Raw genomic sequence first — 23893 nt, forward strand, 5'->3', positions numbered from 1 at the left:
AGTGTGGCAATGGCTGAGCGAGTCGGAACTGGGGGGATGGTGGGAGGCATCAGAGTAAATCATGTGGGACCTTGTAAGTCATGTAGGGTTTGGGTTTCCTTTTTATTATCACTGCTATTGTTTATCCTTTTTGAATGAGTGTCTTTGGCTATGAAAGAATTTAGGAAGTGAGGAGGATCGTAATACATGCAGACTGCTGATGTTTTTTAAAGGAATTTAATGATACAGTTTCTTTCCCAAGAGTAAACATATCAATCTGCTAGGAATTAGGGTAGAATTTTGATGATAATTTGCCAGAGGGCTCAGGAATGCCCTAATCCTTGATAATCACCAGCACCACCCCCGCTACACCCCTCATTCCAGGTTCCTAAGGTGGCTGACAACCAAAGGAGGAACAGCAAATCACTGTTGAAATTACAGTCCAGCGTTAGCTGCCCTAGATTCGCTACCCCTAGTTCCAGGTTCTCTGCTAAATCTGGGCTGAATCCCTCAGTTTAGGCTTTAGAACTAAGCAGTGCAGCCTCTTACCCTCCCTTGAAGCCAAACCTCATCTGTGGATGTTGCTAACTAGATATGTGGCTGTTCTTACTCAATAGTCATATGGCCTCACAATGACAACTATGAAAAAATAGCAGGACATCCGGGCCTCCTGGGAATCAGAAGAAGCTCCCGGGAATCAGAGTTTACGGCTGCCAACTCATAGATTGGAAGACAGAGTTGCAGAGAGAAAGATGAATGCTTAAAGATAGCATCTTTCAGGACTTACCAAGCAGGAAAGAGGAAGTTAACACAATGACCACCCAAATCAACAGACACGTAGCTACAGAGAGGCAGAATGTGGAGGCCAGGATCACCCCTGGCCATGACCCTACCTACTAGCAAATGTGGCATTGTGATGTCCTGCCCCGTAGACTAACTGCTTCTCTGTATGAGATGCAGTAAGAAAGCTTATGGAATAGAGCACAGGGTCTGAAGTTGTTCTGGCATTAGGAGAATGCTAAGAGTACTGACTTTTTCCTGTGAACTTCATGTCTGTCTATCTCTGTCTCCTCTCTGTCTCTTTTTCTCTCTCTGTTTCTCCTGCAGAATATGCGAGTGCCCAAGGCCATGGGCAGGGGAACACGCCTAAGCATTGAGTTTAAGGGTACAGTCTGGACCAGATACTTCTTCACCAACTGACAGGAATTCCCAGTATCTTATCAGTCACCCTGGGATTGCAGACAAATCTATCTGCCAGCATCTTGCCTTTCTCAGGAACTCTGGACAACATCTCTTTGTGTCAAAATCCTCCCTCAGTCAGGCTTCAAGGTCAAAGCTGATAGCTGCTACCTTCACATTCCCACACATTCTTGGTTTCTTGTGTACATTCCAGTCAGTCATCCACTTCCACTTCTCAATTTCCGGTTCTTTCTTATTGACCTGTTGGCCTAATAACATGCTTCAACTTAGTATTATGATGCTGATTACAATCACCATTTTCCATGCTGTCATCAACATGATTATCATTGCAAATGCAATTATTAGTAACTAGACATGAATACCCCATGCTTTCAGTAATATTATCTGCTTGGCATTACATACTTGTCAGGTGTCAGTGCCGGCGAAAATGCAGCCAAAGACCCTACAGGAAATTGAATGCGTTCCACCTCTGTTCCTGTGTGCAGGCACGCATGCATGCGTGTGTGTGGGGGTGTGTGTGTGCGTGTTCCTGAAACTGGACACGAGTTTAATTACAAACAGGTGCTTATAGGTTAAGCATCCCAAGTCCAAAAATCCAAAATCCAGAATGCTCCAAAATCCAAAACTTTTTTTTTTTTTTTTTGACATAGAATCTCACTCTGTCTCCCAGGCTGGAGTGCAGTGGTGCAGTTCTAGCTCCCTGCAGCCTTGAACTCAAAGCTCAGGCATCCTCCTGCCTGAGCCCCCGCTCCGGTAACTGAGTCTACAGGTGCACGCCACCATCCCTGGCTAATTTTTTAAAAAAGATATAAGGGTGTTACCTTGTTGCCCAGGCTGGTCTTATCCTGGCTTCAAGTGCTTCTCCCACCTTGGCCTCTCAAAATACTGGGATTAAATCAGTGTGAGCCACTGCGCCCAGCCAAAATCCAACATTTTTAGTGATATGATGCTCAAAGGAAATGCTCACTGGAGCATTTCAGATTTTGGATTTTGGGATTAGAGATGCTCAACTGGTAAGTGTATATACTGCAAATATTTCAAAATCTGAAAAAAAAAATCCGAAATGCAGAACAGTTTTGGTTCCAAGCATTTCAGATAAGGAACACTCAACCTGTATCTCCTTCTGACCTAGGAGAATGTCGAAGAGATTTTCTTAATGGATGATTCCAATTGTATCTAGCACCTATAACGGAACCTGGAACTTCAAACGTGCTGCATAATATTTGTTGTTAGGAATTGAGTTACTCCCCTCCTCTGCAACCCCTAGTGTTTCCTAGTAGCCCCCTATAGTGTCTCTGCCCTAGTCCCTGGAACCCGTGAAAATGTTACTCAAAAGGAACTTGGCAGATGTGATTATAGTTACGGACTTTAAGACAGGAGAGGATTCTGCAGTATCCAACTAGATCCCATCAAACCACACAAGTCCTTTAAAGCAGAGAACTTTCTCATACTGGAGATGGAGATGTGGCAGACAACAAGTCAGTAACAATTTGAAAAGTGAAAAGGACTCAGTGTGCCATTACTAGTTTGAAGATGGGAGTACAGCGTCATAAGGAAAACATACAGCCCTAAGCAGCTGGGAGTCTCTCCCAGGAAACGAAGACCTCAATCCTATCATTGCAGATAACTGACTTCTGCCTGTAACCTGGAGGAATCTGGAAGTGGCTTCCTCCCAGAGCCTTGCAATGAGAGCCCAGCTGGCCAACACCTTGATTTGGGCCATGTGTAACACAGAACAGAGAAACCAACCAAGCTAACCTGGACCTTTGACCTACATAGCAGTGAGATAATAAGTTTGTGTTGTTTGAAGGCATTAAATGTGGGATAATTTTTATGGCAGCAATAGAAGACTAATATGCTGTAGAATGCTATTCACATTCCTTCACAGGACCCTCAAAATCTTCATGAACTGGTCTCTCAGCAGCCTTTGCCTTCTATTGTGTACTTCCAGATACTCCATGTCCCAGCTACAAATGACACCTCACCATTCCTTTGGCCCCACAGCCCTCTGTTCTCACCTGTGCTTTTGTTCCTGGAAACTTAGGTTGAGCTTTTCCCCTGCTCTCGGCCTGAAAACATCCTCCTTGCTGTCACAGTCTGGAGGCCCTGGCAATGCAGTTTCAGAAGGCAAGTTACTTAATGTGTGAGGGTGTCCATTCATCCGTAAAATATAAAAACTTTTGGTGATAAGTATTTTTGAATACCTACTATGTGCCAGGAGCTGGGTATAAAACAATGAACAGCTTTCTTATAAAAAGTATTCCTACTTGGCTGGCATTTCTTTCTTATAAAGTATGCTATGATAATAGGTGATTTCTTTGATGACAGTTAGGGGACATTGGTTTAGAAAAAGACAGACATATAACAATTAAATAGACCAGGGACATCATTGACTCAATTAATTATAGCTCTTTAATTTAAAGATGAAGAGAGTTAAGAGTAGAGAGAAAGTGAGGGGTTTGCTTAAGGGCATACAGCAGGTCAGTGTCAAATTCAAGATTTAGATCTCTGATCTTCAGACTTCAAGGCCAATGCCTTTTCCACTATTTATTCATTCCTCCGAGTACATGTTTAAAGAGTTATACACAAACAGAAAAGCTCAGATAGTCCAGTATGTTCAGTTATCATTGAGATCAGTGTTGAAAACCTCTCACAACTAGTTTAACAAGAGTAGCAAAATACCAAGAGCTCTGTCTGTGCCTATATATAGCCCTCATCTAGAGACCAAAGAATTAAAACCATTAGTGCTTAATGATGTCTAGAGGTAATCTCCTACAAATGTATAACATGGCTATTTCCCCCCCAAAACAATCAGAATTACATGCAGCCATCTTCATTTTCTAAAGCAATATATTGTGGTATGGGGTCTTTTTTTCTGTTAAAAATAAGGAAAAGAAATTTTAAAAAATGCAGTGGCTGGCAACAAATGTGCAAAAAATAATGCAAATGAGAGAGTGGGCTCAACCTTTCAACAAGGTGGAAAAGAAGTTAAAATGTTAAAGAATGTTTAAAACTGTGCTGAGATGCGAACGTTCATTATAAAGCAAAGATAAACCTTTAGAGGCATGTGAGCATGTCAATAGTGAGATGCCATAAGTGCCAGTCCTCAGTATAGGTGATGATCTAAAAGAATAGATGTGCTTTCTCCTCCATTTATTACCCTCTCAACCAGCAGACCATACTAACAAGCTGTTAAGAACTGTAGGTTTTTTTAAAATTAATAAAACCTTTTTTTAACCTTTAAGAGAAGCGGGGATTTCCTTCAGGAGGTCTTTGAGAGGTCTGGCTGCAGTGGTGGGTTGGTTGCAAAGTAAAGAATAGAACACATTCTGTCTAGTCAATCATATTGCTGGGGAAACATCCAATCAGTTTATTCAGGACAGAGCCTTTGCGGTCATCTGATTGACCAGTGTCTATGCGTGTTTTGCAGTGAGTGAATAAGAAGACTATTTTTCTGGTCAGGAAGTTAAGGGGACAGAGAGGGTGGTCATCCTACCTTGCCTGTGCTCCTGTCATCCCTGGGACTTGTTTGAGTCACTTCTGTCTTAGACTATTATACTATCTGATGTCAAGACTCACTGTAAAGCTACAATAAGTGTGACAACTTGAAACAGGATAGACAAATTGATAAATAGAATAAAATAGAGGATTTAGAAATGGACTGCCACCTATGAAGTGACTTGGTGGTTGGCAAAGGCACCGATGCAGTTCTGTTGAGAAAGAGTGCTCATTTCAATAAATGGTACCAAAGTATATGAATAGCCATACAAAAAAAAATTGAGCCTTGAGTCCTACTTCACATAGTATATATTTAAAAATTCTAGATGGATTACAAACCTAAATGTGAAATATTCAACAGAGAAGCTTCTAGCAGGAAACATTGAGAGTGCCTCCATGACCTTGGGGTGGGCAAACATTTTTAAAGCTAAAGACAATAAATATACTAACTGTAAAAATAAATCAAATTGTACTTCATATATACATATATGTGTGTATAAATATATTCTTCATTAAAAAAATAAGAAAGTTAAGAGACAAGCCACAGAATGGAAGAAGAAATTTCTAAATGAATATATCCAGAAAACAGCTCCTATCTTGAATATATTTTAAGATACCTTTACAAATTAATAAGATAAATGCAAACAAGAATACAAATATGAACAAAAACTTAAATAGGCACTTCACCAAATGAAATTACCTAAATTGTTAATTAGCACATGAAAAGGTGGTCAGCATCATTAATCATCAGAGAAATGCAAACTGAAACCACAATGTACTATTACTACACACCCACCTGAAGAATGGCTAAAACTAAAAACATTGACAATACTAAGTGTTGAAAAAGACATAGGGCAACTATAATTCTCATATTGCTAATGGGTATGTAAATTGGCAAAACCGCTTTGGAAAATTCTCCATCTGTATCTTCTAAATCCTGTATGCCTGTCCTCTGACCCAGCAATTCCACTTCTAGGTATATACCCAAGAAAATGAATGTATATGTCCACCAAAAGACATGTATAAGAAGGTGCATAGCAGCTCTTTTCTTAGTAGTCAATGAATAGAAATAGTTAAAGTGTCTGTCATTGGCAGAATGGATAAACACATTACTGAATATTCAGACAATGAAATACTACACAGAAATAAAAAAAGAATGACTGCTGCTAACCACAACAGCATCACAGATATGAAAGAAGGCAAATGCCAAAGTGCATATACTGTGAAATTTCATTTATAGCAAGTTCATGAACATGTAAAACTAATCTATGGAGATAGAAGACATTAAAATGGTAACATCATGGTGTAGGGATGAGATCAGCTAGAATGAGGATGCGGGAGGATTCAGGGGTTCTAGAAATGATCTATATCTTGATGCGAGGATTGATTACACAGCATAAATAAGTTAAAATTCGTCAAGCTAAAACTTAAAATTTGTGTACTTTACTGTATTTATGTTATCTATATTTTCAAGGCACTGTTCTATGATTTAAAATATACATTTTTAGCTCATCAACATCTACCTTCAAATAGTGTTATTCCACTTCACATATAGTGTGAGAACCTTTCAGCGGTATATTTCCATTTCTCATTCCCTTTCTTTGTGTCCTTGTTATTGTTCATTTTACTTCTACAGGTTATAAACTCCCACGATGCCTGCAATGTTTTGCTTTAAACTGTTAATAATCTTTTATGGAAGATTTTTAAACTGAAAAATGAATGTGTTGTATTTATCCACATATTTACCATATCTAGAACTCTTTATTTTGTGTTGGTACAAATTTCCATCTGGTATCATTGTCCTTCTATCTGAAGACCTTCCTTTAACATATTTTGGACTTATAATAAATTCAACTTTTCTTTGTCTGGAAAAGTCTTTATTGTGCCTTCACTTTTTTTTTTTTTTTTTGAGACAAAGTCTCGCCCTGTTGTCCAGGCCAAAGTGCAATGGTGAAATCTCTGCTCACCGCAACCTCCGCTTCCCATGTTCAAGTGATTCTTGTGCCTCAGCCTCCCAAGTGGCTGGGATTACAGGCACGTGCCACCACACTTTGCTGATTTTTTGTATTTTTCATAGAGACTAGGTTTTGCCATGTTGGCCAGGCTGGTCTTGAACTCCTGACCTCAGGTGATCTACCCACCTTGGCTTCCCAAAGTGCTGGGATTACAAGCATGAGCCACTGTGCCTGTCCTATGCCTTCACTTTTAAAAGATAATTTTACTGGGTATAATATTCTATACTGACAGTTGTTTTTTGGTTAGTTTTCTTTTGCTTTTAGTTCTTTAAGAAAGATTTACTACTATCTTCTGGTTTTCTGTTTTCTCACAAGAAGCTGTTTATCTTTCTTATCTTTGTTTCTCTTTATGTAAAATGTATTTTCTCCCCTTTGGCTGCTTTGAAGATTTTCTCTTCATCACTGGTTTTTAGTAAGTTATTATATGCCCTGCTGTTTATTTGCTTTGTTTCTTCTGCTTATGATTCATTGAACTTGTTAGATCAAGTTTTCATTAACTGTAGAAAAATTTTGGCCATTTAAAAAAAAATTTTCTGGCCCTACCTCTTCTCTTAGTGAGACTTTAATTACTCAGATATTAGACTGTTTAATATTATCCCATAACTCACTGAGGTTCTGCTCTCTTTTTCTTTCTTTCTTTGCTTTTTTTTTTTTTTCTTTTTTTGTATTTTTGTCTCTCTGCTTCATTTTGGATTGTTTTTTTGGTTTTCTCTTCAAGTTCAACTGAACTTTTTTTTCAGCAGTGTGTTATGGTTTGGCTCTGTGCCCCACCTAAATCTCATGTTGAATTGTAATCCCCACTGTTGGAGGTGGGGCCTGGCAAAAGGTGACTGGATCATGGGGTTGGTTTCTGATGATTTAGCACCATCCCCCTTGCTGTCCTTATGATAGAGTTCTCACAAAATCTGGTTGATTAAAAGTGTGTAGCGCTTCCCCCTTTGCTCTCTCTCTCTCCTGCTCCTCTGCCATATGAGGATGGTGCTTGCTTTCCCCTTTGCCTTCCACCATGATTGTAAGTTTCTTGACACTTCCTCGCAAGCAGAAGTCTGTGCAGCCTGCACAACTGTGAGGTGATTAAATCTCTTTTCTTTATAAACTACCTAGCCTCAGGTAGTTGATAGCAGTGTAGAACAGACTGATACAAGTGTCTAATCTGTTGTTAATCCTAGCAGTGCATTTTCTATTTCAGATATTATAATTTTTATCTCTACAAGTTTCATTTTTAATTTTTAAAATATGTTTCTTTCTCTCCCATTATGTTGTTTCCATCTACATTCTTGAGAACCTCTTTATAATAGTTGTTTTAACTTCCATTTCTGCTCTTCCCATCATCTCTCCATTTCTGCGTCTGTTTCTATTGGTTCATTTCTCCTTGTTTTGGGTCATATTCTTCTGCTTCTTTGCACTCCTGGTAATTTACGATTGAATGTCACTACTTTTACATTGTGAATTTGATGTGTTGGGTGCTGGGTTTTGTTAGATTCCTTTAAACAGTGGTTTCGTTTGTTCTGAGATGCGGTTAAGTTATTTGTAATAAACTTGATCCATTCAAGACTTGCTTTTAAACTTTTCTTGGGACAGATCTACATGGAGTGATCAATTATTCTAGTTTTCCTGGGATTAAGGAGTTTTCCAAGACATGGGACTTTCACTGTAAAACTGGGATTGAAGGGTTTCTGAGAAATGGGACTTTTGGTTTTAAAGCTGGGAAAGCCCAAGGCAAACCAGGACAAGCTGGTCATCCTAGACCCAGAGCATGCTGTTGGCCAGAGATAATTCAGTCCCACTATGAAATTTTGAGTAACCTACCCATTTGACAAGGTCTTTACGCTCTAGCTGGTGAGCACATGGGTTATTCCCAGCTTTGTGGATTCTGGAGACTGTTTCCTGATGGCTTTTTCCTGGCCTTGATTACTTTCCTTTCATGTATGTTCAAATTAGTACTCAGCGAAAGACATAGATCTCCCTGGAGTTTGTGAGGTTTTTTGTTTGTTTGTTTTATTTTTTCTGTGCAGATCCATTTTTCCCTATACTCTCCTGCAAATTTTAGCCGCCATGGCTACCCTGAACTTCAATCTTTGTATCCTCAACTCAGTGAAATTGATGAACTCTGCGTTCTCCCATGCTGTTCTGCTGCCTGGAAACTACCTCTAGGCAGTAAGCTAGGATAAACGTAGGGATAATTTTGTTCGCTTCCTTTTTACAGGAATCATAGTCCTGAAATGCCTGTCGTCTAGTTCCTGAAAACTGATACATAATGTAGTTTGTCTGGCTTTCTTATTGTTTAAGATGGGAGTGTATATGTAGTCTCTGGTACTTCATTGTTGCCATATGCAGAAGTCTTTACATTTCACACCTCAGTATATTTTTTAAATGTATATGTTATAAATACTTGAAGGAGTTGTTCTTTTTCCGGGTACACCAGTTTGGATGCTTTCAGTTTAAGCTTACTAAGACAATGGAATATTTGAAAATAATAATGGCAACTGTTTACTGAGTCTCAGCCCTGTGCTGGATGTTTCACATACATTGTCTTGAATCATCACAAAAACATTTAAAGATAGATATTATTGATATCATTGTCTCCATTTTAAGGGAATCAAAATTGATATTTAAATCAGTAACTTGACTAAACTCATCAGCTAGTATATTGAACAGCTTACATATGAATATAGTCTCTTGGAGTACTCATTTGTCCAGACCACAGTGCCTAATGTGTAGTATTAAAATGATATCACACCGGCTGGGCACGGTGGCTCATGCCTGTAATTCCAGCACTTTGGGAGGCCAAGGTGGGTGGATCACCCTGAGATCAGGAGTTTGAGACCAGCCTGATCAACATGGTGAAACCCTGTCTCTACTAAAAATACAAAAATTAGCTGGGTGCAGTGGTGAGTGCCTGGGATCTCAGCTGCTTGGGAGGCTGAGGCAGGAGAATTGCTTGAACCCGGGAGGCAGAGGTTGCAGTGAGCCAAGATCACACTGTTGCACTCTAGCCTGGGCAACAAGAACGAAACTCCATCTCTAAAAAACAAACAAACAAACAAAAACAAACAAACAAACAAAAAAGATATCGTACCAAAAACCGTAGAAGTCAAAATAATTAGTGGTGAAAAGGTTAGCTTTTGCAGAAAATTTAAGTAATTCTGATAATAGCGTTTTTTGCGATATAGGTGAATAACTAATGTGTTCTTTTGTTTGTGTGTGTGTGAGAGAGAGAGAGAATGAATCTGGGTGCAGATTTCTGTGTGCATGTTTTTGGTGAAGTGAATAAAGGAGCTTTACCTGGCCACATTGACCTTCTTCGAGCCCTGGTGACTTTGAATATGATACTGAAATTGCATTCAATTCCCAAAGTTATTATTTTAATTTCCTAGGCTCCTAGGGCTGTTCTAACAATTACCATAAACTTAGTGGCTTACAACAACAGAAATGTATTTTCTTCCAGTTCTGGAGGCCAGAATTCCCAAATCGAGGTTTCAGCAGAGCTGCACACCCCCTGAAGGCTCTAGGGGAGAATCCTTCCTTGGCTCCTCCAGCTTCTAGTGACTCTCGGCATTTCTTGGCTTGTGGCAGCATCACTCTCTCTCTGCTGCCGTCTTCCCATGGTCTTCTTTCCTGTGTCTTTCTGTCTTTTCCTCATGTCTTCTCTTCTAAGGACTTGCTGGTGGATTTAGTGTGCCTCCCCCCAAACTCCCACCAATCTAAGATGATTTCATCTGATATTCTTAACTGGATTACATCTGAAAAGACCCTAGTTCCCAAAGAGGTCACATTCACAGGTATCAGAGGTTAGGACTTGGACATAGCTTTTTGAGGAATACAATTCATTTCACTACTGTTTTTATGAGAGCTCTGAGAGTCTTCCAAATGGCTGCTCTTTCGTATTCTACCAGGGAGGCTATCAAGCTGTCTTGAAGGAAGGTGGTTTGGACACCTCTGTGTTCATTTCCAAGGTGTTGAAGGTTTTAGACAGTTAAATAACAGAAGCATGCCCTTTTACTTTGCTAGGCCAGCTCTCTGCTTGATCCCACAGAAGCTGGCTACCTTGCAACCCAGGCAGTTATCTCCTGTAATTATTCATAAACCACAACTGAGAAATAACTCTAGACACCCACATCTGAACAAGATGAACCGCTAACTTGTACATCCAAGCCTGAGTGTGACTTCTCTCCAGGTATCTCTCTTTCCATTTGGGCAGCAAGACAGCCCTTGGGTCCTCGCCACTTTTGAGTCAGAGATTCTATCTTCCAAGGTTCTGTTTCACTCCCTCTCTGCATATATTTGGTGACCAGGTATCCTGTTTTGTAACTTTCTTATAATGTCTTTTTATCTGCACACGTAAGCAACAACTTTTCTTCTTAATTCTTCTTTGTGACCTCGCCAACTAAGAATCTTGAACATGATGGGACTGAATGTTTAAGGCATTAGACTTAATAACTAGGTCATTACCACTATTTACTAACCTGGACTCATTCACAGTGATCTTTTCTTTTCACCTTGCCACAGCATAATGAGGTTATTAATTACAGCAAAAGGTGTAAGTACTCCCAGTTTGCTCTAATGCTGTCTGGGGAGATGGCTGGGTCTTTGGTCATAATTCCTGTTAGATGACTCCAAGGAGATACAGTTAAGTTGCCATGAAATGATACTTCCCTTCTATGTAAACTTGTTTTTTTCTTTAAATGGGTTGTTTTTAGGTCCCTAAAATTCCCAGTTATAATCCACCTAATGCCTCCTTCGGCTGAACAGGGGAGGCCATGGAATGTGGCAGTTAAAAGCACAGGCCTGGCTGGGCATGGTGGCTCACACCTGTAATCCCAGCACTTTGGGAGGCTGAGGCGGGAGGATCATGAGGTCAGGAGTTTGAGACCAGCCTGGCCAACATGGTGAAACCCCCTTTCTACTAAAAACAAGAACAAAAAACAAACAACAACAACAACAACAAAAACAAAAATTAGCTGGGCATGGAGGCGGGTACCTGTAATCCCAGCTACTCGGGAGTGAGGCGGGAGAATTGCTTGAAACTGGAAGGCAGAGGTTGCAGTGAGCCAGGATCGAGTCATTGCACTCCAGCGTGGGTGAAAGAGTAAAACTCCATCTGAAAACAACAACAACAGCAACAAAACACAGGCCCCGGAGCCACACTCGCTGGGTTTGAATACCAACTCTGCTACCTACTGTATGATGCTGCGCACATTTTTTGATCTTTTTCTGCCTCCATTTCCTCATCTGGACAAATGCGAGGATTAAATGAATTCATATATGTAAAATGCTTAGGCCAGTACCTGGCACATAGTGAGTGCCTCATACATGTGAGTGATTATGTTCATCCATTAAACCCAAAGAAATTGCGTTTGGCATCTACTGTGTATAAGGCACAGTTTGGTGCTATGCACTTTAGCCGGTAGCATTATAGGTTGACTTGTCACCCCCAAAAGTCATATGTTGAAATCCTAACCCACAGTAGAATGTGACCTTATTTGGAAATAGCGTCTTTAAAGAGGTAATCAAGTTAAAGTGAGGCCGTTAAAGTGAGGGTAGTGTATATGACCAGTGTCCTTATAAGAAGAGAAACTTTGAATATAGAAGGAGGACAATGTAAGGAGACACAGGGAGCAGATGGCTGTCTACAAGCCAAGGAGGGAGGTATGGAACACATCCTTCCCTTACGGCCCTCAGCAGGAACCAGCCCTACCAGCACCTTGATTTAGGAGTTCTAGCCTCCAGAACTGTGGAGAATGAATTTATGCTGTTTAAGCCACCTGTTACAGCAACCTTGGGAGACTAAGACAGATGTCTTAGTGAGATTATAGTGAGAAATCTCAGGGAGCATGTCATCTGGTAAGAAGGATGTATTCCATGGGACTCTAGTTGTAAGCAACAGAAATCCACAAAAGCTCGCTTAAACCAATAGGCCACCCAAAAGATGAACTCACAAAATCCAAAGGTAGGTCTGTAGCTGGCACGTAAACATCAAGTGGGCTCCCCGTCGCTTGCCCCTGTCCCCTCTCTTGGTGACTGTGACATTCCTCTCTCTCTCTCTCTATCTCTCTCTCTTTCTCCACCCTGGTTTTCTGTGCTTCGCCAGTGCAAATGGGAGAAAACATGGTCGTAAATAGCACCCAGGGTTGTGCATTACAGATACAACCACCTAGAAAGAAACTGCATGACTCACTCATCAGTTTCAAACTCTCAGGGAAGAGTATCTCATTCTTCCACCCTGAGTCAGATGCTTACCCCCATCAACCGTGACCAAAAGGGCTAGTATGTCAACGAACAATCATGGTGCTGCTGCTGTAACCAGATGGATAGAGCAAGAGGAGGGGGCCATTACCAAGAAAAGAAAACTGGGCATATGACCAGGGTGGGGGGTGGCTCCATTAATAGAGATAAATAGTCGCAGAATTATGATGCCATACTATTGTACAGCATGAAGGTAAAAAATTCTAGAGAAAATGTCCCATCGAACAGCATCTGGCATGTTCTAGTCTTGGAGGTGGAATTGCTTCTTCCACCTTCAAAGAGGCAGAAATTAGCAAGGATTAAAAGCATAGGTCCTTGAATCAGAGACATATGGGCTTCAATCTAGTTTGGCCTTGTATTAATTGTGCTGCCTTGGACATGTCACCAGGCCTCTTAGAGCCTCAGCTTCCTCATCTTTCAAAAAGAAAGATGAAAATGTCACCAACTTCCCAAGTTTGAGGTGAGCTTTAAAGGTGTATTTGGCATCTCTAAGTACCCAATATGTGTTAACCCTTGTTACCACCATTGGTATTTGATGAATCCTTTTTTGCTTTGCTTTCTTCTTCAGGCTGAATTCTCAGAGTTGAACCTAGCAGCCTATGTTACCGGGGGCTGCATGGTGGACATGCAGGTCGTGAGAAATGGGGCCAAAGTGGTGAGGTAAGTAGGACTAAATATGCAGAACCTTCTGAGAATTGCGTATGTAGAACCTCATGTAGCCCACCCCTCCGTCCATTGCCTGCGACCTATGCTGCATGTACTTTCCTATACAGAATGTCTGCTTCCCAGGTGTGGTTGCAGTAGTAATGACCAGCGGCACATATCACAGGGGCAGCGCCTGTAGTGTCCCCGAGTGAGCCCTGGGCTTGGAGAGAAAAGACTTGGGTTCCATTGCTGGCTTCGAGGCTCTGCTCTGGCATATTATTTAGTCTCTTGTGTCCTCTGCTTCTCATCTGCAGCATGATGATATGCACTGAAGTTAGAGGCTGCTAAAGTTTACAGAAACTCACATATATGACAGCACCCTGTTAACTCTAAAGTGCGGTATGAATGGAAGGCTTTATTAGAATAAATGAAATTCAGCTTCCTGCAATATGGCAGACTAAGTGTTCGTAGAATCTTCACCGAGTAGACCAAAACTAAAAGCACTAGATATATAATATGTGCAAAAAAATCTGTTTGTAATTTATGCTGAATTGGAGAGCAAGTGAGAGGTTTATTCAGAAGCCAGAAATGGTAAGAATGTGTAAATCCATAGGTGAGATAAGCACGTGCATAAATACATTGCTATCTACTTAAGTACCCAGAGAATGATACACACTAGGTCTTGTGAGGGTTTAGAGAAGGAAGAGATAGGATTCAGATTTGGGAAAGGAGGAAAAACAGGAAGAGCTTTGAGGAAAAGGTAACATTTGTTCTGAGCCTGGTCCAATGGTAGAATGTGGACATTCTCAGACTGGGTGTAGAGAAAGAGAAATATATCCTAAGAGTAGGAAACAGCCTCTGCAAATAAAGACAGATCCAAAAAAAAGGTGCGTGATGTTTGGTGTATTAGTCTGTTTTCATGCTGCTGATAAAGACATACTTGGGACTGGGTAATTCATAAAGAAAAGGAGGTTGAATGGACTCACAGTTCCATGTGGCTGAGGAGGCCTCACAATCATGGCAGAAGGTGAAAGGCGTATCTTACCTGATGGCAGACAAGAGAGAATGAGAGCCTGTGCAGGGAAACTGCCGTTTATAAAATCATCAGATCTCTTGAGACTTATTCACTATCATGAGATCAGCATGAGCAAGAGCCACCCCCATGAGTCAATTACTTCCCACCAGGTCCCTCCCACAACACATGGGAATTGTGGGAGCTACAATTCAAGATAAGATTTGGGTGGGGACACAGCCAAACCATATCATTTGGGAAATTATGATAATTCAGCTAATTCAGCTTATTCTTTATTGAGTACCTACTGTATGCCATGAAAGACATTACATGGCTTCCTATTTCTAGTAACAGTGGGCTAGGTCATTTGGACCAGCTTTTTCCCTGAAAACAACTTAAAAACTGATAACTAAATAATTACAATCTTTAAAGGCCTTCTAAGAGTTGGTGTGACAGTAAAGAATTACCAGGAAGAGACTGATGGGAAAATGGAAACCCAGAGAGGTAAATAAGTACAAAGCCACCTGTATCCTGAGAGTATTCGCTAGGTCGGCCAAATTTGGAACGGGTTTTGAGAGCTTAGTGGAGGCAAGGGAGACAGAAATCTATACTCAGGGCCACTCAGAATAGGGAGTGTAACAGTAGACCCTCTCCACAATAAGCTGAGATTCCCCAAAGGACTATACCTTCTAGGTGAACATGAATTACAAGTAGGTGACCCCTCACAAGTACTTGCAGCTTGAATTGCAGTTTGAATAACCCAGCCCTCCAGGAAACCTCAAGCATTGAACTTGGTTTATGGTGATCCCAGACATGCCAGAAATAAAAGCAAATCCTGTGTAAAGGAAGGCACTTTCAAGCTAGACTTCAAATGATCCTTCAAATAATTTTTTTGTATAGTAGCTAGCACGTAGTCAAAGATAACCAGGTGAAACAGAAACAATAGACAATGGAGACAGAACCTCAAAGACAGAAGACATTAGAATTATCAGACAGATTATTTTTAAAAACTATACATATCAAATTGAAAAAAATCAAGTTTGGAGATATCTGCAGAGAAAAGGACACTACAAAAAGTGATATAACCAGGTTTTTTTCTTTTTTTTTTTGTTTTGAGATGGAGTTTTGCTCTTGTTGCCCAGGCTGGAGTGCAATGGCATGATCTTGGCTCACCGCAACCTCCATCTCCCAGGTTTAAGCAATTCTCCTGCTTCAGCCTCCTGAGTAGCTGGAATTACAGACATGCACCACCACACCCGGCTAATTTTGTATTTTTAGTAGAAATGGGATTTCGCCGTGTTGGTGAGGCTGGTCTCAAACTCCTGACCTCAGGAGATCCACCTGCCTCGGCCTCCCAAAATGCTGGCGTGAGCCACCGCGCCCAGCCGATATAACCAGTTAGAAAACACACACACACACACACACACACCCCTTCTAGAAATGAAAACTACAATAATCAAAATTATTGTGTTTAACATCCAGTAGACACAGCTGAAAAAGTGTTTATGAAATGAAAGGTACAGCTGAAGAGATTATCCTGAATGAAGCACAGAGAGAAAAAGATTGGAGGTGCAGGAAAGACTGTTAGATCCTAGGAGAGGGTCTAACATTCATTTAATCAGAATCTCAAAAGAGAGAGGTAAAAGAATAGAGCAGAGACAGTATTTGAAGAAATGATTGTTTTGTAAAGATACCAAACCACAAAAAACAGAAGCTTGGCAAATTTCAAGCAGGATAAATAAAAATAATTCCACACCAACACTCAATAGTGATATTTAGAAAGAAAAAGCCAGAGGGGAAAAGGCAGATTACAGATGGTCCCCAATTTATGATGGTTTCAGTTATGATTTTTTGACTTTATGATGATACAAAGCGACACTCATTCAGCAGAACATTAATAAATTTCATGAGATCTTCAACACTTTATTATAAAATAGGCTTTTTGTTCAAATATTTTGCCCAACTGTAGGCTAATGTAAGTGCTCTGATAATATTTACGATAGGCTAGGCTAAGCGATGACGTTTGGTAGGTTAGGTTTAATAAATGCATTTTCTTTTTTTTTTTTTTTGAGACGGAGTCTCGTTCTGTCTCCCAGACTGGAGTGCAGTGGCACAATCTCAGTTCACTGCAAGCTCTGCCTTCCGGGTTCATGCCATTCTCCTGCCTCAGCCTCCTGAATAGCTGGGACTACAGACACCCACCGCCATGCCCGGCTAATGTTTTGTATTTTTAGTAGAGGCGAGGTTTCACCGTGTTAGCCAGGATGATCTCCATCTTCTGACCTTGTGATCCGCCCGCTTCGGCCTCCCAAAATGCTGGGATTACAGGTGTGAGCCGCTGCGCCCGGCCAATAAAGGCATTTTCAACTTAGGATATTTTCAGCTTACAATGGGTTTATTGGGATGCAGCCCCTTCGTAAGTCAAGGAACATCTGTACTTTTATTAAAGTAACAGACTAGCGGCTTCCTGAGAACAATGGTGGAAAAATGTCTTCAGTGTGCTGAGAGAAGTTAATTGCCAACCTATACTTCTTTCCTCAGAGAAACATTTTTTAGAGTGATGGCAAAATAAAAACATTTACAGACCTTCGCAAAGGGAAACTACAAAGTATGGATGTACTTTAGGCAAAAAGAAAGGGATCTCAGATTAACATAGAACTGCAAGATTATGTGAATGGCAAAGAAGGTGGTGTTAATAGGTATTGTCTTCAAAAGACAATAAAATAATTTTATGAATTTAAAAATATGTGAAGGATTAAAATATACAACATTAAGTTAGTAGAGATTGAGGGTAAATGGAATTAAGATGTTCTGAGGCCCTTGTATTGTCAGGGAAGAAAGTAAACATGGCCAGGTATGGTGGCTCACGCCTGTAAATCCCAGCACTTTGGGAGGCCAGCTGTGTGGATTGCTTGAGCTCAGGAGTTTGAGACCAGCCTGAGCAACATGGTGACACCCCATCTCTATGAAAAATACAAAAAACCCCAGCAGGGTGTGGTTGTGCACACCTGTAATCCCAGCTACTCAAGGAGGCTAAGTTGGGAGAATCGATCGAGCCCGGGGAGGTCAAAGTTGCAGTGAGCCATGATCATTCCACTGCACTTTAGCCTGGGTGACAGAAATACCCTGTCTCAAAAAAAAAAAAAAAAGAAAGTAAATATATTGATTAATAACAGGCTTTAAAAACCAACACAGAACAGGTGTTATAAATAACCCAAAGTAAATGGTTGATTAACACCCAGTATATCAGCAGGTCTGAGCTGCTATCATTCTGAATTGCTTATATAGCAGTGCTAGTTATTAAAATACTGAAATTTTTCTATACGAGTTGGTAAACAGCCATTGCCTTGAGCCTGCTAAGTGCCTTCAGCCACCCTAACCCCATGGGACTGTTCCTGTGTCCCCCAGTCCACCACACTCCTGTCCCCAAGCCCATATTCTTGTTTTCCCCTGGCCAGAGGATGCCCAGACATTGTAGGGAAGAACCTCAGAAGTAGTAGTGGAACCCCAGAGAGTGAATGCCTGCTTTCTCCTGTCTCTTCAAGGCTATAAATGCCTGTGCATCTTCTGGAGTCGCCCTCTCATGGTCATTTGTGAGAACTGCAAACCCACAAAGTACCCTGGGAGTTGTTCAATATTTGTATCACCAATGTATGTATACCAATAATTACATTAAATGTAAATGGATAAATGCACTAATTAAAGAGAGGGTTACCAATGTAACTTAAAAAAAATCCAAATGTATTCCATTCAAGACATCCATCTACAACATAAGCATACAGAAAATTTGAAAGTTAAAGAAAGAGGAAAAATATACCATGCAACTGTCCAGCAAAAGAAAGCTCACGGATGCAACTGCATTAATATCTAGGGGAAAATAGACTCCCAGGTGAAAAGCATTACTAGGGAAAAGGAAGTAATTTATTATGATAAAGATTCATTTACTGAGAAGAAATAATTTTAAATTTATAAGCACTATATAAAAATACCTCAAGATACACTTCAAAAATGGATATAACTAAATAAAGAAATAAAGAAGTTCCTGATTATTGGAGATTAGGAGAATAATGCTAAATATGTAAATTCATGTACTTCTCCATAGCACCCTCATTTTGAATACAAGAACTGTAAAAAGCCTAAAATGCTATTGTTTAGGAATCTGTGCTCATATTTGGTATTTTTTGTACTCGTGTCCTACTTCCTTATTTGGAAGGGTGGCTGAATCTCCTTCATTTGTAACAGGTAGAAACAAGAACATCTATCCCGCCTGGGCACAATGGCTCACGCCTGTAATCCCAGCACTTTGGGAGGCCGAGGTGGGCAGATTGCTTGAGATCAGGAGTTCGAGACCAGCCTGGGCAATGTGGCAAAACCCTGTCTCTACTAAAAATGCAAAAATTATCCAGGTGTGGTGGTGCACGCCTGTAGTCCCAGCTATTTGAGAGGCTGAGGCACGAGAATCACTTGAACCTGGAAGTGAATGCTGCAGTGAGCCTAGATGACAGATTGAGACCCTGCCACAAATAAAAAGAACAACTATCCCATTGGTCCTCAAATTTAGCTATGGATTAGAATCACCTACGAATTATTTTAAAATCCTGATACCCAAGCAGTGTCCCAGATGCATTACACTGGAATCTCTGAGGGTGGGATTTAGGTATTGGTATTTTTAAAGCTCCCCTGGTGATTCTAGTGGCAGCCAAAGTAGGAAACATCCCCAGATTGTTCTCATGGTGGCCCTGCACTGGGGCAGGATGGGCTGAAAAGCTGAGGACACTCCTAGGTATGCTGCCTGAACACAAGAATCACTTTGCAAAAACAGACCTCTCCAAGTCTTATTCTAGACCTGCCATATTCTTCCTGAATTTACAACATTGTTTACAAAAATAAAGTTACAGAAATGTGCCAGGTATTTTTTAATCGGCAGTTCTTCCAGCATTCGGGAATGGCAGGCTTTGAAGGCAGTTGTTACGAGTTGAATTGTGTTCCCCTCGAAAAAGATAAAGTCCTAACTCCTAGTACCTAAGAATGTGACCTTACTTGAAAATAGCATTGTTGCAGATGTGATGATTAAGGTGCAGTCATACTGGAGTCATGTGAGCCCTTAATCCAATGTGACTGGTCCTTATAAGAAGAGGGAAATTTAGACATGGGGAAAATGCCATGCGATGATGGAAGCAGAGATTAGGGAGATATGTTGACAAGCCAAGAATTGCTGACGATCATCAGAAGCTAGGAGACAGGCATCCCCTGCCAAGCCCTCAGAAAGAACCAACTCTGCTGCCAACACCATTTATTTTATTTATTTATTATTATTATTTTTTGAGACAGGGTCTCTCTCTGTCACCCACGCTGGGGTACAGTGATGCAATCACTGCTCACTGCAGCCTCAACCTCCCGGGCTCAAGTGGTCCACCCACCTCAGCCTCCTGAATAGCTGGGACTACAGGCACATGCCACCATGCCTGTGTAAGTTTTAAATTTTTGGTAGAGATGGGGTCTTGCTCTGTTGCCCAAGCTGGTCTCGAACTCCTGAGCTCAAGTGATCCTCCCACCTTGGCCTCCCAAAGTGCAAGCATAAGTCACCGTGCCCAGCCTGCCAACACCTTGATTTTGGACTTCTAGCCTCTAGAACCATGAGAGAGTAAATTTCTCTTGTGTTAAGCTATTAAGTTTGTGTCCATTGCTACAGCAGCCCTAGAAAATGAATACAGCAGTGCCTCTTGAAATTTAATGTGCGTACACACCTCTTGGAGATCTCATGTTAAAATTCAGATCTTCTGGCCGGGCGCGGTGGCTCAAGCCTGTAATCCCAGCACTTTGGGAGGCCGAGACGGGCGGATCACGAGGTCAGGAGATCGAGACCATCCTGGCTAACACAGTGAAACCCCGTCTTTACTAAAAAATACAAAAAACTAGCCGGGCGAGGTGACGGCTGCCTGTAGTCCCAGCTACTCGGGAGGCTGAGGCAGGAGAATGGCATAAACCCAGGAGGCGGAGCTTGCAGTGAGCTGAGATCCGGCCACTGCACTCCAACCTGGGCGACAGAGCGAGACTCCGTCTCAAAAAAAAAAAAAAAAAAAAAAATTCAGATCTTCATCCATTAGGTCTTCAGGTAGGGCCTGATATTTTGAGTTTTCTTTGAGCTCCCAGGTGAAGCCAATGCACCTGGTCTTGCTGACTCAGTTTGAGCAGCAAGGATGTGAACAAGCTCCTAGATGCTGCTGGTGCTGCTGTTGGAAGATCACATTTTAAGTAGCCAGGGCTGTGAAGACGGTACCAGTATAGCTAAAGATCTGGATTCAGGAACCCATATGGCTGTAGATATTTGTTCTGTCTAATGCCCAGGATGGTGCTTACAACCTCAGCCAGGTAGCTCGCTTTAGCAAGATTTGTTGCAGGATATCAGACCCACGAGAATGTGCACACACACCAAGTAACCTGTGACTCAGTGTGTCCTGCAGCAGGGGGAATCAGTAGAATCTTCCAAAGTACCATTTTATCCAGTAATCCCATTACGAAGTATATACCCAAAGGAATATAAGTCATTGTACCATAAAGACGTATGCATGCAACAGTTCACTGCAGCACTCTTAGCAAAGATGTGGAATCAACCTAAATGACCATCAGTGGTAGACTGGTTAAGAAAATGTACACGTGGTACCACCATGTATTTGTGGTACATATACATGGAATACTATGCAGCGATAAAAGGAAGGAGATCATGTCTTTTGTGGGAACATGGATGGAGCTGGAGGCCATTACCCTTACCAAAGCAACACAGGAACACAAAACCAAATACCACATGTTCTCATTTATAAGTGGGAGCTAAATGATGAGAACTCATGGACACAAAGAGGAGAACAACAGATACTGAGGCCTACTTGAGGGTGAAGGGTGGGAGGAGGGAGAGGATCAGAAAAAATAACTATTGAGTACTAGGCTTAGTACCTGGGTAACAAAATAATCTGTACAGCAAACCCCTGTGACACAAGTTTACTGGTATAACAAACCTGCACATGTAACTCTGAACCTAAAATAAAAGTTTAATAAATAAATAAAAACAGTGGAATCTTCCACAGGCATATAGGGCCATAGCAAGTCCTAGCTATGGTCTCTCAAAATAGGAATGTTAAACAGTGCTCTTGACTTGCTGTGTATTCTTTCAAAGACGCGTAGACGTTGTATTGAAATTGCCTGTAAGCACTTCCAGTATGCATTGTGACCAAGGTCTAGATATCCTGAAGTCTTGCTCACAAGGAACACCTTCAGGGAAGATGATGTGATGGTTAATTTGCCAAGAGGGCTGGTAAAACGTTATTTCTTGGTGCGTCTATGAGGGTATTTCTGGAAGAGTGTTTGAATCAGTAGGCTCAGCAAGGAAGATCTTCCCTCACCGTGTGGGCAGGCAGCATCCAATCCATTGGGGGTCCCACTAGAACAGAAAGACAGAGGAAGAGCTAAATCTCTGTCTCTCGACCTGGGACACCTATCTTCTCCTGCCCTTGGACATCAAAGCTCCTGGTTCCTAGGCCTTCAAACTTCAAGACTGATGCCAGCAGCCACCCAGTTCTCAAGACTCCAGCCACAGACTAGGAAATTATACGGTTGACACCCCTGGTTCTGAAGCCTTCGAACTCAGACCAAATCACACTATGAGCTTTCCTGTTCTCCAGCTCCCAGCCAGCATCTCGTGGAACTTGTCAGCCTCTGTAATCATGTGAGCCAATCCCCATAATGAATCTCCTCTTCGATATATCCTTTTAGTTCTGTTTCTCTGGAGAACCCTGACTAACATAGGTGACCAGGATGGATGGCAGAGAAGACCATTGCTGGCTTTCTCCAGCTTCCATTCCTTCTGCTTTGGCAAACAGCACCTAGGATTCCACTGAGGTGACCCCCTCCCCAACTTGCAATCTGTGTAGTGTGTGCAGCTGATGGCACATGACCAGCCCTAGTCAATTGGAATATCTCACTGGGACCCAAGCCAGGCCAATGCCAGAACTCTTGGATGAAAGGCACATGTGTTCTGCTGGGACCACTGAGGGTGGGATGTATGTCTGGAGCTGATGGTGGCCATCTCTCTCCTTGAGTGAACAATCTGCCAAGAATGAAGCCAAGGTAAAGGAACGCACAGCCAAGCAGAGAGATGATGCCCTAATGATGTTATTCAAGGCTCTGAATCCGGACTCATCCCCAGACTTGAGCCAAAAAAAATCCCTTTTTGTTTAAGCCAGCTTGAATTGCACATACAAAATTCATGAACTTTTATTTATTTAGCAAACACTTTTATAGCATTTCCTACGTGCTAGGCACTGTTCCAAGCCCTTAACATGAATTAACTCATTTCATCTTTTCAACAGTCCTATAGGGTGTGTACTGTTCAAATTACCATTTTATAGATCAAAAGGCTGAAACACCAATGGACGGGGTAATGACATCCAGTTCTCCAGCCAATAAGTGGTAAAGCTAGGATTCAAGCTCAGGCAGTCTGGCTCCAGGGCCTATGTGTGGCAAGGGGCAGAGCTGCCTAAAGAAGCCATACATTTCCTACTATGAATGCCATGCAAGAGTACAATTGAACAACGACACAGAAGAAAAATATGGAGAGGATCCATGCATCTGACTTTTAGGTGGGGCACAAGGAAAAGTCAGTCACCACTATTAATGGTACCTGGTGCACCAGGGCTGTGCTAAGTGCTCATCATAGACGGTCTTATCTAGTTGTTACGAACCCATGAGATGGGCTAATAATAATGTAGACAGCCAGTATAGCCTGAAGGTTAAGAACTCAGTTCTGGAGCAGGCTGCAGGCTGCCTTGATGGACATCCCAGATTTGCCATGGTGACAGAAGCTGTGTGACCGTGGGCAGTAACTTATCTGCAATACTACTACTACTGCTACTACTTCTACTACTACTACTAATAACAATACCTCCTCATAGGGTTGCAGTGAGGATTACATGAGTTAGTATAATGTGAAGTGCTAAACACAGTGCCTGGATCAGGATAATCACTAAATTAAGTGTGTAATAATAATTATAGCCCCATTTACAGAGGAAGAAACTGAGTCACAACTGGGACAATTAAATAATTGTCATTGATTTCATTGCCCCAGATCACACTTTTAGAAAGTAGCACCACTTGGATTTGAACCCAGGTCTCTGAGTCTACACCAAGTGAATTTCCAAGTGTCTTCGAATCTTTGTCCACTCCGCCAGCCTCCGGTCCTGTTGAGCCCACACCAGGCTGGCGTGAGTGGACACTCAGTCTCTGTACAGAAAGCAGCAGTATGTAG

General features: G+C 41.5%; 1 protein-coding gene across 5 annotated transcripts in view; it reads left to right on the forward strand.

The window, feature by feature from the left end:
- SYN3 (synapsin III) overlaps positions 1-23893 on the forward strand; it is a 543931-nt gene that overhangs the window by 106282 nt on the left and 413756 nt on the right. For all 5 annotated transcript variants that reach the window (XM_017944545.2, XM_009217148.2, XM_009217143.4 and 2 more), the window contains one exon: positions 13507-13598. In XM_017944545.2, the coding sequence (XP_017800034.1) occupies positions 13507-13598 (92 nt within the window). The remainder of the gene's footprint in view (positions 1-13506; positions 13599-23893) is intronic.

Source organism: Papio anubis, chromosome 16 (genome assembly GCF_008728515.1).
Source record: "Papio anubis isolate 15944 chromosome 16, Panubis1.0, whole genome shotgun sequence".
Classification (NCBI taxonomy): domain Eukaryota; kingdom Metazoa; phylum Chordata; class Mammalia; order Primates; family Cercopithecidae; genus Papio; species Papio anubis.